Genomic DNA, 17,629 nt, shown 5'->3' on the forward strand with positions numbered 1-17,629 from the left:
TGTAGTCAACGATGATGAACAAGTTAATATATATTTATTATGATAAAAGGCCACAGTATAAGTCTCTGTCACTAAACACGTCGTTACCCTGGAATGTTCTATCGCTAACTGATTTTCCGGTCTCTAACCCAACATATCCCAAACGTCACTAGTCCCGTTCAATATGCGTCTACTATGGTGCGTCGCTAAATAACTAAAATAACTAACCTATATAAATAAGGTGTCTAACAGATTCCTCCCCCCCTTGAAAAAAAAAAAATATGTCAATATTTTTCCACTACTGTCAAGTCTTACAAGGGCATTTTCAATTTAAGGGGAAGACCACAAACATAAAATCTTGATCTCTTCATCTTGACATCTTCATCTTGACAGTTCCTCATATTCATGTCAATGTTCATAACAGTTCATAACATTCCAGAATCATCTTCATTGGTATACAGTTCATCATAGAGGAAAATGTGGCATCCTATGGGCACCTCATAAGTCACAATTGTTCTTCACTGACAGTAATCTGATAAAATACAATATTTCAAAAAACAATTACAAACTTTATTTACACATTCAATAAATTTTTTCTTTTCTTACCACCCTTTTATACGCTTTTGTCCATTTTTCTTTTATACTCACCCTTTTCCATAGAACTAACTTTCGTCAATGATATATGAAATGATTCACACAAAAAAAAAAAAAAAAAATATATCCATACTTACTTTTAAATGCTTAACATCAAATTTACTTATCTCCCTTTTCCATAACATATAAATGGTGTCAATATATTAATATATAGTACATAATCAATATAATCATAGTTTATTTACAAAATTGTTTCACTTCAATGTCATTCTAGACAATAGATCAGCTACAATATTCACAGATCCACTAATAGCTTTCACTTCAAATTTATACTCCTGTAGTGCTAAGAACCATCTATAAACACGACTGTTTTTCATGCTCTTTTGCTGTATATACTGAATAGGTTTATGATCAGTTAATAATATGAATTTCCTTCCTATTAAATAGCTCTCTAGCTTAGTAATTACCCATATTACAGCTAAGGCTTCTCTTTCAATGACACTATATTTTTTCTCTGCCTCTGATAATTTTCTGCTTACATATAATATAGGATGTAAGTTATCATAGTTCTGCATTAAACAACCACCAATAGCATTACCAGATGCATCAGTTGTGACATAAAATATTTTGTCTTTATCAGGTAGTCTTAATATTAGTTCATGACTAAAAACATCTTTAATTCTGTCAATAGCTTTCACACATTCCTCATTACAAACTACTTTTTGAGGTTTTCCTTTTTTAAGTAAGTCATTTAGTGGATTCACTATTTCTGCTAAGTTTTTTATAAACTTTCTGTAATAATTTACTATTCCCAATATACTTTTAATTTGTCTTTTTGTTGTAGGTATTTCAATATTAAGTACTTTCTTTATGTTATCTTCAATAGGGCTAATCATGTTGTTATTTATTTTATGTCCTAAGAAAATTATTTCCTCCAATCCTATTTCTACTTTTTCTGCTTGAATTGTAAGTCCACTTTCTTTTATTATTTTGAATACTTCTTTTACATCTACCAAATGTTCCTCCCAACTATTATTAAAAATACATATGTCATCTAAATAGCAAATAACATTTTCTTTGTTTCCAATTATCATGTTCATCATTCTATTAAATGTGGCAGGTGCATTTACTAATCCAAAACTCATATAATTCCATTGAAAAATACCATATGGTGTTACAAATGCTGTGTAAGGTTTTGCATTTTCTGTTAAAGGTATTTGCCAATAACCTTTAGTTAAATCTAATTTAGTAAAAAATTTTGCTCCATTTAATTTATGTAAAATATCCTCTATATTTGGCATTGGATATGGGTCAAATTCTGTGATGTTGTTAAGTTTCCTATAATCAATACATAACCTTATATCTCCATTCTTCTTTTTAGCTATCACAATTGGTGAAGCATAAGGAGATGTTGATGGTTCAATTATACCTGATTCTAGTAAATTGTCTATTTCTTTCTTTACTTTGTCTTGTAAATGTAGCGGTATTCTATATGGCTTAAGCTTGATAGGTTTTGGGTCTGTTACTTTAATGTCATGTTTAATAATATTTGTTTTTCCTGGTATGCTGGAAAAAATTTCTTTGTATTCCTGTATTATTTTAGTTATATCTTTTGACTTTTCCTTAGTTAAATTATTAAGATTAATCTTTTGCCAAGTTTGATTCTCTTTTGTTTCTATTACAGGTATTTCCTTAATATCATTTTCATTGTGATTTTCATTTGTTATTATCATCAAGCATTCTTCTCTTTCTGAAAATTTATTTTCTATTTCCTCCTGAATGTTTTGTATTAACTCATCTTCTCTATCATGATACAGTTTCAAATTATTTATGTGATATGTTTTAATTTTCCCATTTATTTCAATTTGATAATTCACATCATTAATTTGTTTTATCACCTTAAATGGACCTTTCCATTGTTTACCAATTTTATTTTTCAGGTCATTTATTAATATTAATACGTTGTTTCCTACTTCTAGTGTTTTCAATTGTCTTTTCTTATTTAGATTCTCATGAGCACTTTGTTTGTATTTCTTATTGTTGTTATATGCTTGAGTCCATATTTCTTTCAATTCTGTTGTGATTGTTGTTTCACTGTCATTATTTAATTTATTCTCATTATCTATTAGATTTTCTTTAAAAACATCTAATTCATCTCTGGGTTTTCTTCCATGTATTATTTCATATGGTGAAAATTGTGTTGCTTCATGGATGTTGTTTCTATGAGCAAATAGTATATAGTTAATGTAATGATCCCACTTGTTCTGATTATTCTGAATTATCTTTGTTAGTGATCTTTTTAATGATCCACCATATCGTTCACATAAACCGTTACTCTCCGGGTGGTAAACCGAAGAGTATATGTGCTGTATATTGTATTGTTTAGTCCATTTCTTAAATTGTTCTGACTTAAACTGAGATCCCTGATCACTCAATATAATTTTAGGTATACCATGTCTTGTAATTACTTTTTGAGTTATGGCATTAATGATATTTTCTGCACTTGTATTTGATAATGGGATTGCCTCTGGGTATCTACTAAACATGTCTATTATTGTTAGAATGTATTTGTTATTATTTTCAGTTTGAATTAAAGGACCTATTAAATCAATAGATACTTTCTGAAATGGTGCTGTAGGTTCATCCATTTCTTGAATAGGTGCTTTATTCACTAGGCTTTTGTTAGATCTCTTTTGACATATGTCACATGAGTTTATGTATTTGTTGATTGTTGCTTTCATTTTGGGCCAAAATACTTGTTTTGACAAATTCCTATAACATTTCTTTACTCCCCTATGTGCTGCTAAATTATTATCATGTGTCATGATTAAAACATCTTTCCAATATTTCTGTGGTAAGACAAGTTGTTTTATTTTCTTGTTATCATTACTTGTTTGTCTAAATAATATTTTATTCTCTATACAAAATTTCTCCATTGGATTATTATTGTTTTTATCTAATATTCTTGAATAAATTTTCCCAATAATATTGTCATTCATTTGTTCTAATGCAAATGTGGGTGTTGTTTCTTTTTCACTTTGAGATATTTGTGTTTCAAGACTATTTTGTGTTTCATTTTCTATCTCTCTTTCCTTAACATCTGTATTTTCTATTTGTATTACATTACTGGTTTCTTTTTCTTCATCCTTACTTATTACATTTATTGTATTTTCATGTTTCTCATCTTGTTTATTCATTGATCTTGTTATTACCATACTTGTTATATTTTGTGTTTCTATGTTTTCATGATTTTGTCTTATGTTTTTGTATTTGTTTTGCCAGTCTTCTAATTCTTTTCTTGAACATTCTTTAACTCCTTTTATGTTTCCTACTAACATATCATATCTCATTTCTGGTATTGCAATGCCATCACAATAACCAGTGAAAAATGGAGTTTCAATGTACACCCTTATAGCTTTAAATTCCCTTACAGTGCCATCTGCTAATTCTACTTTCTTAGTAAACCCTTTATACCAATGAGGTTTGACAAATTTAGTTTTTACTGCCAAAGTGTTACAACCTGAATCCCTGATTAATTCCACCGGAATTCTATCTACAAACCCTGGGTACACTGCAAAATTGTTCCTATTTCCTTCCATGAAATATATCCTATCTGTACCTTTATTTTTGTATTCCCTACTGTAACTTCTATTTCTATAATTTCCCCTGTCATTCCTATCTCTACTCCTATATCTATTGTTATTTTGTTCATTGTATCTATTTCTACTTCCAGACCTACTATTCCCTCTTCTACAGTTAGCTGCTATATGACCTTTTCCTTGACATTTAAAACAGGTTATTTCACTATATTTTCTATTTCCACTATTTGATCTGTTTCTATTTCTACTTCTATCAACATTTTCTTTGGTGTATCCTATTAAATCTACTTTGCTCTTATCCCTATCAGAAAATGGTTTATTTGGATAGGCATTTTTGTATACTCTCATTATTTCTGTTATTTCATCTATAGTTTTTGGGTTTCTTTCTTTAATAAAAGATTGTAACTGAGGATCACATTTATTTACAAAGTTGTCCACTAAAATAAAATTTTTTAATCCCTCATAAGAGTTTGTTACTTTTTCTAATTTTACCCACTTATTGAAAAAATCCTTTTCCATATTAATGGTAGTTTGGGGTTCTATTCCTAATGATGGTATATTGTCAAAGTATTTCTTTCTAAAAGTTGTAGCATTATGACCATAGGCATTCAATAACTCTCTTTTTAAAACCTGATAGCTATCATCAATATGATGGTCATGATTTTGGCATATTGTTAGAGCTTGACCATGAACAAAGTCTATCAGTATTTCAGACCATTCTTCTTCAGGCATATTAAATGTAGACATTTTTGCCTCATATCTTTTCAGAAAATCACCAATGTCATCCTTCTGTTCATCAAAACTTTGTATCTTTCTCTTTAGCCATGTCTGCGAATTAGGGTTGTCTCTTTGAGTGGTATAATTATTTGAGTTATTTGTGTTATTTCCTTGTTCAGTTTGAGCTCTGACTTGTGCTGCATCCAATCTCATCTTCTCCATTTTAGCTTCATGTTCTCTAATTTTTTCTCTCTCTTTGTCTTGCCTTTCTTCTTGTCTTTCTATCTCTTGTCTTTGACGTTCCGTTTCTTCCTTCACAACTTGCTGTACATAAGCTGCTAAGTCTTTTCCTTTTAACTCCATGGCCTTTCCATCCTGCATAGCTGTTTCCTTAACCTCCTTAAGGTCCACATATGATAATGTAGCCATTGTGTTTTATATTTTATATATATTTTTACTTAGCCTATATTGGTTATGGCTATACTTTAAACTTATTTTATATTTAAATTTTTCCACACTTTTATACAAATTTTAAATGGTATGTCTCTATCTATAGATTTAGTAAATGAGTAAGTCTAGTCTGAGTTATTATGGTTATATTCAAATCTGTATATTAGGTCCAGTATTACACACAAATTTAAATCTAGTATATTATAGTATGTATAATAATACTATTTAGATCTAGTTATCAAGAGCACTATGACTATTAGATCTAGTATGAATAACTATGATCAATTTTAAAATCCGGTATGACTGAAGTCACAGTGAAGTGTCTAGAGTAAATTCAAGGACTGTCTAGAGTCTAGATCTAGAGTAGATTATGGTTCTATTTAACCGTATAAAACAAATATGTTTATACAATGTCAAATATATCTTCAACAAGATATATATCTAGAATGTACTACCTTCATTCATCTTCAACTTAATAATATTTCAAATTAGAGTCTAGATAATTAAATTGTACCAAAGAGATGTACAACAATTTGCAGATCTAAATTTAGCCAGACGATAGTGTTTGACTACATAGCCAGTTTCGGCATTATTCTCATGGCAAAATCATATTTGATTTTAACCGCTCAAACTAAAATTATTTTAGTCTGATTCACAATGAAAGAATCCTACCCGCACTTTCTATCATTAAGTGAAAAAAAAATACAGATCTAATTAAATTAATAAAAATAAATAATTTAAAATAATATAAACAAATGAAATAATTAAAATGAGACTATCGCTATGGGTTGGGATATGACAATATGGCACACAATGATAACGTCACGAAGTAACCAGGCAACAACGGATATGACGTTTACACAAACAAAACAAATTACAACCCTAAACGTATAATATAGCTTTTCATCTAAATTACGTCTTCTACCCCGACGGGTTTTAAGGCGCACCACCTGATTTTACTCAGGCTAACGTACCAAATTTAGACAAAATCTATTTCTAAGGGCAATCTAAACATATACTAATAAGAAAAATGGCACTTAGCTTTTGATAAGAAAGATCCCTTTGTTCGGACTCCCGAATATGCTAGATCACAACAAATTCCACTGCCTCTCTTCCAGTTCTGACTCTGTTCTCCGGTGCTACTAGTATCCCACGTAATGCCACAGATGTCCTGATATGCCACAGCAAAATGTTCCAGTTTCTTCGACGACTGTTGATGAGCGTATGTGTAGTTCCGACGACCTTGTGTACACAGTTACTGACGAATAGGTTAACGGTTCTTCTGGCGATGACTTGACTTGTGTAGACGACTACTGACAAATAACAGTCTCTTGACGGCAACTTGATCTGGACGACTGACGAATAACGAATTTCTTGACGATGACTTGATCTGGGCTGACGAATAACGACTTTCTTGACGATGACTTGATCTGGGCTGACGAATAACGACTTTCTTGACGATGACTTGATCTGGGCTGACGAATAACGGCTTTCTAAAATAGTTCACTGCTTCTGCTGCTACTCTGGTAGTACGACGAAGTTTGCTGTTGTACTCTGCTTCACTAGACCAACTGTCCAATGTAGACTAGGTGAAACCAAGGTCACCTCCGACGACGTTCCGTTAGACGATTAACGGTTTTCAACGAAATTAAGTGGATGTAGCTGTTTCCACAACTTCACTGCTAACAAGTCTAGATATGGTCTAGACCGACGAATACTAGATATGTCAATGTTCAGTACTGATAAAGATTACTTCACTAACCTTCCAAAGGTTAAACACAGTGACCGTTATAAACGTGGCAAGCAACCGGTTCAATGAGCAAACTGCTCCACAAGAATCTCTCCAAGGGTAAGACGACAGAGCGATTTCGATTTAGTTAGCTACCAAACTTGTAGTACTCACAATACTTCTGACAGCGGGCAAACTGTCCTTCTCGAAACTGACGAGGTAAAACTTGATACTCGACGTGGCTCCTATGACGAAGAAAAAATATGTCCAACAGGTTCACTAACGATCTCTCACCCGTTATGAATGAACGGTTTCTCTGGTTGTAGGTCGATTCAGCATATGAAGATCAGGCTTTGATACTATACTGGTTAAGTAGACCAGACGTTGCGATGATTACGGTCCTGACGAAGGTCACCCTGAGTTAACGGCTCGTTGAACGTGCGATCAAACAGGCGACGACTGTATGTAGATCTAGAACAAAGTCACTCTGCGATGCTGCTGTGTTCAGCCGTACTCCGATGAAATCTTATAACTTCGAGTGCACGACCCTCACCTGAGTAAACGTTCTGCTTCGAGGTCCGGTTCGATGTTCGTCTTCAACAGGGGTCCGGCTTCGAGGTTCGGGGTCGCCACTGTGATGTTGCTAGTTCAGGCTGTCTTGAAGTCAACCAATTACTCTGCAATCGTTTGGGTGTAATTGTTCGGGTGTATTACGTGTAGTTGACCAACAACACAAACAAGAACTGGCACATCGATTGTAACAGGTGAAGAGATGTAGTCAACGATGATGAACAAGTTAATATATATTTATTATGATAAAAGGCCACAGTATAAGTCTCTGTCACTAAACACGTCGTTACCCTGGAATGTTCTATCGCTAACTGATTTTCCGGTCTCTAACCCAACATATCCCAAACGTCACTAGTCCCGTTCAATATGCGTCTACTATGGTGCGTCGCTAAATAACTAAAATAACTAACCTATATAAATAAGGTGTCTAACACGGAATATATATCCATAGCAGATCCGATGGAAGGCTCTTTAACCTGGCACGTCTTAAAGCCAAAACGAAAAGGCGTCGTATCTTGATAAGGGAGCTGCTGTTTGCCGATGACGCGGCACTCGTATCTCACTCACAAGGAGGTCTACAGAAGCTAGTGAACGCCTTAGCAGCTGCTTGTCAAGAGTTTAGCCTTACTATAAGTCTCTCCAAGACCTAAATCCTGGCACAAGACGTCGCAGAAATACCTATAATACTAATTGGGAACCACACCCTTTCAGTGGTGCAAGAATTTACCTACTTGGGTTCAACAATTGTCCTAGTATTAGACATCAATTTTCCTAGACTTAGACATCGAGCTTACAAAAAGGATTGGAAAAGCTACCACAGCATGGCAAAACTCTCCAAGCGCGTCTGGGAAAATGGTAAATTGACCACAGCGACCAAAATCCTAGTCTACAACGCCTGTGTTGTGAGCACTCTCCTTTATGGCAGTGAAAGCTGGTCAACATACATGTACCAAGAGCACAGATTGAATAGTTTCCACTTGCGCTGCCTGAGACGCATAATGGGCATCTCTTGGAGGGACCATGTCTCCAATCAGGAAGTTTTGAGATTGGCCAATACGAACAGCATGTATGCTCTCCTGACACAAAGAAGATTACGCTGGCTTGGACATGTCACCCGCATGCCAGATGGTAGAATCCCGAAAGATATCTTATATGCTGAGCTTGTGGAAGGAGTCAGACCCAAGGGCCGCCCAAGACTAACATATAGAGATGTGTACAAGCGAGACATAAGAGCCACAGGCATCAATGAAAGTATGTGGGAAAACATAGCCAAAGACCGGAGTGCATGGAGACAGACTGTGCGTGCTGGGACAACCCTTGCTGAGAACAAAAGAATTGAAGTGGCCTTAATCAACAGGGAAAAAAAGAAAGCTGCCCTGTCCGCTAGTCCTAAATCAGAGGCATACACATGTACGAATTGTGGCAAAGTCTGCCGTTCTAGAATTGGCTTGATTAGCCACAACAGATTCTGCCCGTCTCAAGATTAAGCCAAAATCAGTGACTCATTTGGGCGCATCCATTGCCTTTCGAGACAAAAGGAGCCATATATTTTATAAATAACAACTAAAAATAAAAATTAATTTCAATTGAGAGTGTGACACATATAGAATAAATAGAATAAATATTTCAACATGCATATTAATATTGTCATAAAAATTCTTAGTACATATCATAATCCCTATGCCACACAGGTCTATTAGTTTATCGAGTGCTAGTTCTTGCTGGCTTATTTCTATCACAATTATTGTCTGGTACATGAGAAACAACTCCAGACTGTGCTGCATGTTGAGAACAGTTATCAGAAAAATCTGGCCTTTCATTATCATCATCATCATCCAAGACATTCCCATCATAGACATCAGTGTCTTTCACAATAGTTTTCCTTGGCCTAATATGAAATCTGTTGCGTATGTAGAATCCTCCATTATCCCCATTGATCTTATAAAATCTTGGAGATGGTTGTTCCCTGATTATTCCAGGATACCATCCTGTTTGGCCTTGGTTTTGTTAATAAATAGTTTGCCCTAGATGGAGTTTTGGTAAATCCCGAGCTTGCTTATCATATTGTCTTTTTACTTGTCGTTTGTAATTCTCTTTCCTCTCAGCTACAACATGTTCACTTAAACACTTTGAAGTGCTGGGAATCAATGTCCGAGGACTTCTTTTGAGACACATTTCAACTGGGCTAAATCCGGTACATTGCCGAGGTGTATTTCTGAGTTCCAGTAAAGCTTCATATGGATCATCCCCATTATGTTTAGTTTTCAGTATTAAATTCTTCATTATCTTTACAGCAGCTTCCGCCTTCCCATTTGTTCTCGGATAACCAGGATCTGATCTGATGTGATGGATGTTCCATCGCCTTGTGAATCTCAAAAACTCATTTGAACTAAATTGTGGACCGCCATCTGTTATTAACATTTTTGGAGCACCAAACCGAGCGAATTGTCCTTTCAATTTTCTAATCACATCTTGTGATGTTGTTGTTGATAGATAATCATGCTCAATAAAATTAGAGTAATAATCAACAGTAATTAGATACTGTCTTTCATCCACTTCCATCAGGTCAGCTCCAACTTTTTCCCATGGTACATTTCCTTCATCATGTTGTATAAGTGTTTCTCTCTGGTTCATAGGTTTTCTTTCTTGACAAGCAGTGCATGTCTCTGCCATCTGCTTTATTTCATCAGCCATGCCTGGCCAGAACATCGTCTGCCGGGCCCTCCTCATCATTCCATCATATGCAATGTGTGCTGTGTGCAGTTTTTTCTTCATTTCTTGACGCATACTGAAAGGTATGACTACCCCTTCTCCTTTCAAAATTACTCCATTATTAAGTCCCAAAGTATCAGCAAAATCAAAATATGGTTTTACCCTGTTGTCTAAATCTTGTTTTCTTTGAGGCCATCCATTCATAATTTGCTTTGATAATTCACTTAATGTGTCATCTAAGTCTGTTTCTTGTTTTATTCTTTCTAATAACGGATCCGGTATGTCCACAACTGGCATATGTTAAAAACTTCATCTTGCTTCTCCTCTTGATTGCACAGTCGCGATAATGTGTCAGTAATGTGTAAACTATTTCCTTCTACCCGATGCTCCTCAACATCAAGTTTTGTAATCTTCTTGGAGCCTGGTTTAGAGGCTTCCTTAAGATGTTTGCAAATGGCTTATGATCATTTATTATTATTACATGTTTTCCAAATGTATATTGATTAAATCTTTCTAGCCCAAAAAAACTACGGTAAGTAGTTCTTTTTCAATCTGAGCCCACCGTTTTTCTTTGGTGTCAATGCTCTAGAGGCAAATTCTATTGGTTGTCCTTCTTGCATTAGTACAGCTCCAAGTCCACTTGACTACTGTCCACTTGTATTTCAAGTTTCTTGTCTGGGTTGTAGAATATAAGGACTGGAGTATTGGTAATCATTGTTTTTATCTTGTTGAATGCCTCTTTACATTTTTCAGTCCATCTAAAATTGCAATCTTTCTTTGTTAGTTCTCTTAATGGTTGAGACACTTCGGCTAGATTGTTCAAAAATTTTGACAAATACTGCATTGTTCAAAAATTTTGACAAATACTGCAACATTCCACATAATTTTCTTGCTTCCTGGCTATTTTCTGGTTTCTTCATTTCCAGAATAGCTTTGATCTTCTTTGTGTCAGGCTTTATGCCTTGCACACTAATGCAGTGTCCCATGAAACTTATCTGGTCTTGTTTCTCTACTGTTTTTGTTTCATTTAATTTAATGCATTTCTCTTCAGTTTGTCAGAGTGATCTTTTTCTGCTTCTTCTTTGGACTGACATCATCCCACAATCACGATATCATCAGCCACATTAATGCATCCTTCTAATCCTAACAATGCTTCTGTTAACTTCTTCTGGAATATTTCCCCACTTACACTTAGTCCAAAAGGAAGTCTTGACCATCTGTACCTCCCACATGGTGTGATCATGGTTGTTAGTAGACTAGACTTTTCATCTAGACGTACATGCCAGTAAGCCTCCTTTACGTCTAATTTAGAAAATATTTTAGCATTTAGGAACTGTGGCATTACAGCTTCCAAAGTTGGTAACTTAAAATGTTCTCTTTTTAAAACAGTGTTTAGATGTCTTGGGTCAATGCAGATCCTTAAATCCCCATTTGGCTTTTGAACCACAGCCATCTGGCTGACCCAATCTGTTGGTTCATTTACAGCAGTGGTTCCCAAACTTTTTTGTCTGGTGGACCCCTTGCCATGTTTTATGGTTTTCGGTAGACCCCTGCTTAATTTATATTTCATTTTCGCAAATTCATCAACTCCATCATTTAAACAAATTCCAAATGTAGTGAATCGAAGAGTGAGGAGGTAATTAAAAGCTACATATTCGTTATAGAGGTCTATCCTTTTTTATGATAAAATATATAGATTTAAACCAATTAAAATAGCAATATGTATTACTAGAATCATTAAACAAACTGAAAATTTTATTATACTTTTTTGTTGTTGTTGCTGTTTCATCATTCATTGCTCTGGATATTATGTTTCAATAGGAATTTTTTTGTTCTGTGAAAGCTTGAACTTGGCTTGACTACATATGAATGGGGCTTGAGGTTCGACACCCCACTCGAGCAGAGTTGTTTCTACTGAAGTACCCCCTCTCCCCCACTGGTCCATGAAAGTAGCGGTATATTAAAGCTAAAATTTAAAAAAAAATAATTTGGCTTGAGTAATATTGCAAAAGTTTTCGCATTGAGTAGTTTCTCATGTATTTATTGATCTTTCATGTCAGGCTCAAATTTTGGGTTCGCGGAACTGTTTTCATTTATAGGAGAAGGGGCAAAGGCGAGTAACTGGTGCCTAAACTAGTAAGCTTTGGGCAAGAGGAACTCATTTAGCTTTGGCTTGCGACCCACCTGACAGAAGGTAAACTGAATTCAAACCTCTGCTGATTTGCAGCTATACCAAAACATGAAAAATAAGGAGCCGGCGACCCTTAGGCAGTATGCAGCACACAGTGCTACACCCTGTCAGAGCTTGTGACGCCGCTTTTCCTAATTTGTGTATGTTGTTTGCAAAGAATTCCATAAAAAGCTTTAGCTGTTATAACTTATACCACCGATGTGTCCTTGAATTGTATTGTTGCTTTAAGCAATTCGTTCATAATATCAGAAGCAGGTTTGTGTAAAACAGATTTAAAACTACTTCAACAGCTAGTAAAATAAATTAACTTCACAAAACCTCTTCACTCTATGATGTTGAAGAGAGAGTTTGTGTTAGTTCAAAAGTTGTTTAAATATTTATCTTTTCGTCAGGGCGGTGTCATCTCAAATGATCCTCCAGCATAATTAGTTTCATATCATCATAAAAAGACACTTAGGCAACCGCTTGTTTGACAAAGAAGGAATGAATCCAGATTTTAAATAATCAACGCGGTAAAATGTCTTTTTGTTAAACATCAGCTTCATGTAGACAAAATTAAGCCATTAAAATAAGTATTAAAATCAAATACAACAATAATTTATTGAGAATAGCAGAATAAATATTGAAAGGTTTAACTAAGGTAAAATGATAAATCATATATTTGTGTATGAAATAATTACATTTAATGGGATGTGAAAATTTAATTCACGACCTACTTAAGTGAAATCTTTTATCGTAGACCCCCTTGGACATCTCATAGACCCCCAATTTATTTTTTCACTTTCGTAGACCCCTTGGAAGTCTTCGTAGACCCCTAGGTGTCTATATAGACCACTTTGGGAATCACTGATTTACAAGAATTAATATTTTCATTTTTACTAATGTCTCTATTTCTGCTTCCACTTTCTATTGAAATGCAAATGGAATATTGCGACAAGGTGATACCACCGGAGCTATGTTCTCATTGACAGTTAATGATGTTTCACCTAAATCTCCCAGATGACAATCCATTGTGCTTACTTGTGATATGAATTCATTTAATGTGATCAGACTTAAACTTTGGCATGTTTTACGGCTTAATAAACATTGATAATGGTTCTCTACAACTGTGAACGTTACCAAGTAATTCTTTTTGTTTTTAGGATTCGTTATTATTAAGTTAGCAGTGCCCTCAGTTTTTAATTTAGAATTATTCCACATTGTTAATGTTTTAACAGTCTTCTTAATTTGTGACTGTTTAACATATTTCTTACATGTAATGTTAACATCTGCTCCTGTGTCCAGTTGAAATCTTATTTGTTGACTATTTATCATGAATAGTGCTGTCATTCTGTCCCTATTTATGTTTAACACATTTATTGAGTTTAATTGTTCCTCTTGGTCAAATTCATCCATAGCATTATGCATATGTATTTTATTCTTAGTTTTACACTTAACTGCAAAATGATTTTTACCTTTGCATTTATTGCAAATGTTTTCCCCAAGCCGGACATGATGTTCTGTTCACTGCATGTCTGCCTCCACAAAACCAGCAATCTATTAGGTTGTTTCTGTTGTCAGTTTTCTTTTGTTCTATCTTATCTATCTTCACAACAGCTTCCTTATTTATCTCTGCCAATCCTTTTGCAGTTTGCTCATATGTTTGGCATATATCTAAACACTTCTTCAATGTAAGATCATCGTGATTCAATAATCTCTCCTGCAGTCTTTTCTCCAAGGAGAATACGATTTTGTCTCTAATCATTCTATCCTTTTCCTTGAAATTACATTTTTCAGCCTGAGCTCTAAGCTGGGTAATGAACACATCACAAGATGACACCTTTTCTATGTTCCTAAATCTGAAACTTTACAGAACTTCATTTTTTTCTGGGGTTGCAATAGTCGTGTAATTTCTTTAGTAATATTTGCGGGTCATTCACGTCTTCATTCTCATCATACTGCAACTGCTCACAAATCTCTTGGGCCTGAGGTCCAGCACAATGTAGTATTATTGCTTTTTGTCTGATTTTAGGTTTTTCTTCAGCTCCTATTGCTAACAGAAACAGTTCCACTTGTCTTCTCCATTGACGAAAGTTTTCACTGACATTACCTTCAGTCACATTTAACTCTGTTGGTGGTTTAAGTAGACCTTCTGCCATCTTCAATGAAAACTTCACTATAGTATATCTACCGTAACTGAATAACCCCGAGCCTCTCTCTCTATATTCTAGACTGAGACTCTGGAATCTACTAGATTCTAGATCTACACTTTAGATCGTTTTTTTTTCTTAATTTAACTAGATTTATATCACTGATATAAATCTAAATATAATTCTTGTTACCGCTGCCACCATGTTGATTATTATGAACGAATAATAACAAGACTCTGGATATAACTTATAAGACATGAAATCAGCTGTTTAATCTAACGCCATATTGGTTGACAACAGTTACAAGGGATGTTACTCCCAAACACCGATTGGTGCAACCTATATAAAACACACATCAACAATACTAATTATAGTCCATTCATTTCATATTTTAATCAAATTAATATTCAAATTTGTTTTCCTAAAGCATTTTTCATACGTTCGTTCGCTAAAGCTGCGAAGCCGTGTTGAGATATATTCATTCATGAATCGAGTACAAAAAAGGTCACGCATGCGCAGAGCAAAGCCTTCTCGCAGCGCAGAATGAACTCTCCAAGCCAATATTTAACTCTAGATTCCCTAGATCTAGATTTATGTCTAACTCAAGATCTACTTTATACCATAGACTTAACTCTAAGGGGAGTCGCCCCAATCAATCTTTTCTGTCTTAGAAAAGTAATGATCTTTAGTTTTCAACCATAGACATAAATAAATATAGACTGAAAGTAAGAAGTTATTTTTATTTGGGGGAAGTCAAATATGTTTTATGTACTATATCTATGTGGAAAAAAATGGCGGCAATTGAGCTATAAATTCTAGGACTAACATTTCAGCCAATATATAATTATGATCTTTAGTTTTGAAAAGTACAAAACTGCCATATTCCCAATATTTGGCTTTGTTTCATAATCATAGATATAGGTAAATATATATAGGTTTGTGATGTGGATCTATGTTTGTTGACATATGGCTTCTTTATTAATGTATGGCGGTCGTCTTATCGATTCAAATTGTTAGAATTAGTTTTTAGTCAAAAAAAGTCAAAGAAAATGAGCAGAACGTGCTCTAATGTTCGTAGCACGATAGGCCAAGGATAAATTCTAAAGGTTGAAAAAAAATTGAATATTATACACACTACAGTAACTTTCAGTTTCAGTAAGTCAGAATAATTCAGTATCACTGTGACTGTCACTAATTTAATATTGATAGATCTAAATCTAAAAAATATGACTAATATTTGTAATAACTAGGTCTAATACTTTTCATACTTTTTACTACTAACTATTAAACTAGTCAGTCTATCATCTATGCATGCAGACTACAGACTAGATCTAGTATAAGTATAGATTATAATTATAGATCTAGTGACAATCTAGCCTAGACTATTTATATACTAACTATACTCAGTCTATAAACTAGACTATACAGATTACAATTATAGTTTATAGTATAGTAGTATAGTACTAGTAGTAAGTAGTATTTTTTTACTATAGTATTTATATAGACTAGATCTAAATCTAGTATTTAAAACTATTTATAATTATTTTAATTATGTAAATTTAATAGATTTGGTAGGCACGATTAGAGATATAATAATACAGAAGGGGTTCTATCAATTATATAGGTTATGGGTGAAAAAAAACAACTATAAATACTTTTAATTTTACACTGCTCATAATTGCTGTATAACTTATACAAACTTATCTGTTCCTAAATGTTTCCCATAATAATTTTTACTTTATCGTCCAGTCTATATATATATATATATATATATATATATATATGTCTATGTTTTCAACGTTTAGAAATAATGCAAAATCATTTCTCGGATATTCACGCAAATATATGAAACAAAGCCATTTCTTGTTTGTTTCCATTGAGAATGTTTTTTTTTTAAATCCTAGATCGAAATAATTCATGTTGATTTAAATCATCTTATGTACATTTAAATAGATGGATTACCTAGATCTTTCTAAATTATGTATCTAAAGATTGCAAAATAATAATTAAGAGACGAGAGTTCTCTCACTTTTGATGTTCAATTACTAGATCTAGATATAAAAATTAAATTATATCTTACATAGGTTAGCGTTAAAAAAAATCCAAAAGCTCTACTTCTTTTTACTACTTTACAAAACAACGCCTTGATCCAACGTTCTAAAAAATTTTCACGACATTTTTTGTAGTCCTAAAAAATCTCCATGTCCAGTCTAGATATAGTATATATAAGTCTATGCTTTATACTTTAACATATGAACATACAAAATTGAAAAGGTTGTCATGGCCAGGGGTGTCAATGGGGTTAAGCTCCCATTGTCTATAAAGTACTCCTAATGGCATGCGTCTCAAATAGCCTCTGACAACTAAGTCCAGCACCTGGCCTGCTCGTGTGGCTTAGATATTAAGCCCGGCGAAACTGCTCTTACTAACAGGTGAAGGGGTGAAGGCGGATACCTGGCGCCACAAAACCGGGAGCTTCGGGCAGATGGAGCTCGTCAGCCTAGTAAGGCAGTTCATCTAGGAGAGGGGTACTCTGACTTCAAACCCCCGCTGCCTTGCGGTACTGAGGCTTCAGGAGACAACCTCGAGGAGAAATCAGGAGTGAAGCCCCTTAGGCGTTGGGAGTATCAGCTACGAAATTCCCTCCGGCAGCTTCTGCAACTGAGCTGGTGCCAAATGTAATGTGATCCGTTCCTTTGGATCACATCAGCAAGGTCGAGAGAGTGATCATAACGCATGGGCCACCCATGACCCCTTTATCCAAGGCCCAGGAATGCGCCCCGGAGAGGAAACTCTGGTGCTGCTGCAAAGCGGCTAAAACAACACGGGAGACAACAGTTACGGGTTATAAGTCCAACTTGATTGGCGTAATGTATGGACGCCACGGGTTGTCTCTGACGGTGGGAGAGGTCTTCGCGCCTCACTGATCAGCTACCGCCCGCCTCAACCTGGGCAGCCC

At 34.6% G+C, this 17,629-nt stretch overlaps 1 protein-coding gene and 1 long non-coding RNA gene across 2 annotated transcripts; both read right to left on the reverse strand.

Moving 5' to 3' along the window:
• Positions 1 to 244: 244 nt before the first annotated feature.
• Positions 245 to 8,072, reverse strand: LOC129922072 (uncharacterized). The gene is made up of 2 exons (XR_008774075.1): positions 5,795 to 8,072; positions 245 to 511 (listed from the first exon to the last, which is right to left on the reverse strand). It is a non-coding gene; the product is annotated as an uncharacterized LOC129922072 (long non-coding RNA).
• A 1,267-nt stretch (positions 8,073 to 9,339) lies between these two features.
• Positions 9,340 to 10,554, reverse strand: LOC129922135 (uncharacterized protein K02A2.6-like). Its single transcript, XM_056006821.1, has 2 exons — positions 9,759 to 10,554; positions 9,340 to 9,626 (listed from the first exon to the last, which is right to left on the reverse strand). The coding sequence occupies exons 1-2, from the start codon at positions 10,552 to 10,554 to the stop codon at positions 9,340 to 9,342; spliced, it is 1,083 nt and encodes a 360-aa protein (XP_055862796.1).
• Positions 10,555 to 17,629: the final 7,075 nt, after the last annotated feature.

The sequence above is a fragment of the Biomphalaria glabrata genome, chromosome 12 (genome assembly GCF_947242115.1).
Source record: "Biomphalaria glabrata chromosome 12, xgBioGlab47.1, whole genome shotgun sequence".
In the NCBI taxonomy this organism is placed as follows: Eukaryota; Metazoa; Mollusca; class Gastropoda; family Planorbidae; genus Biomphalaria; species Biomphalaria glabrata.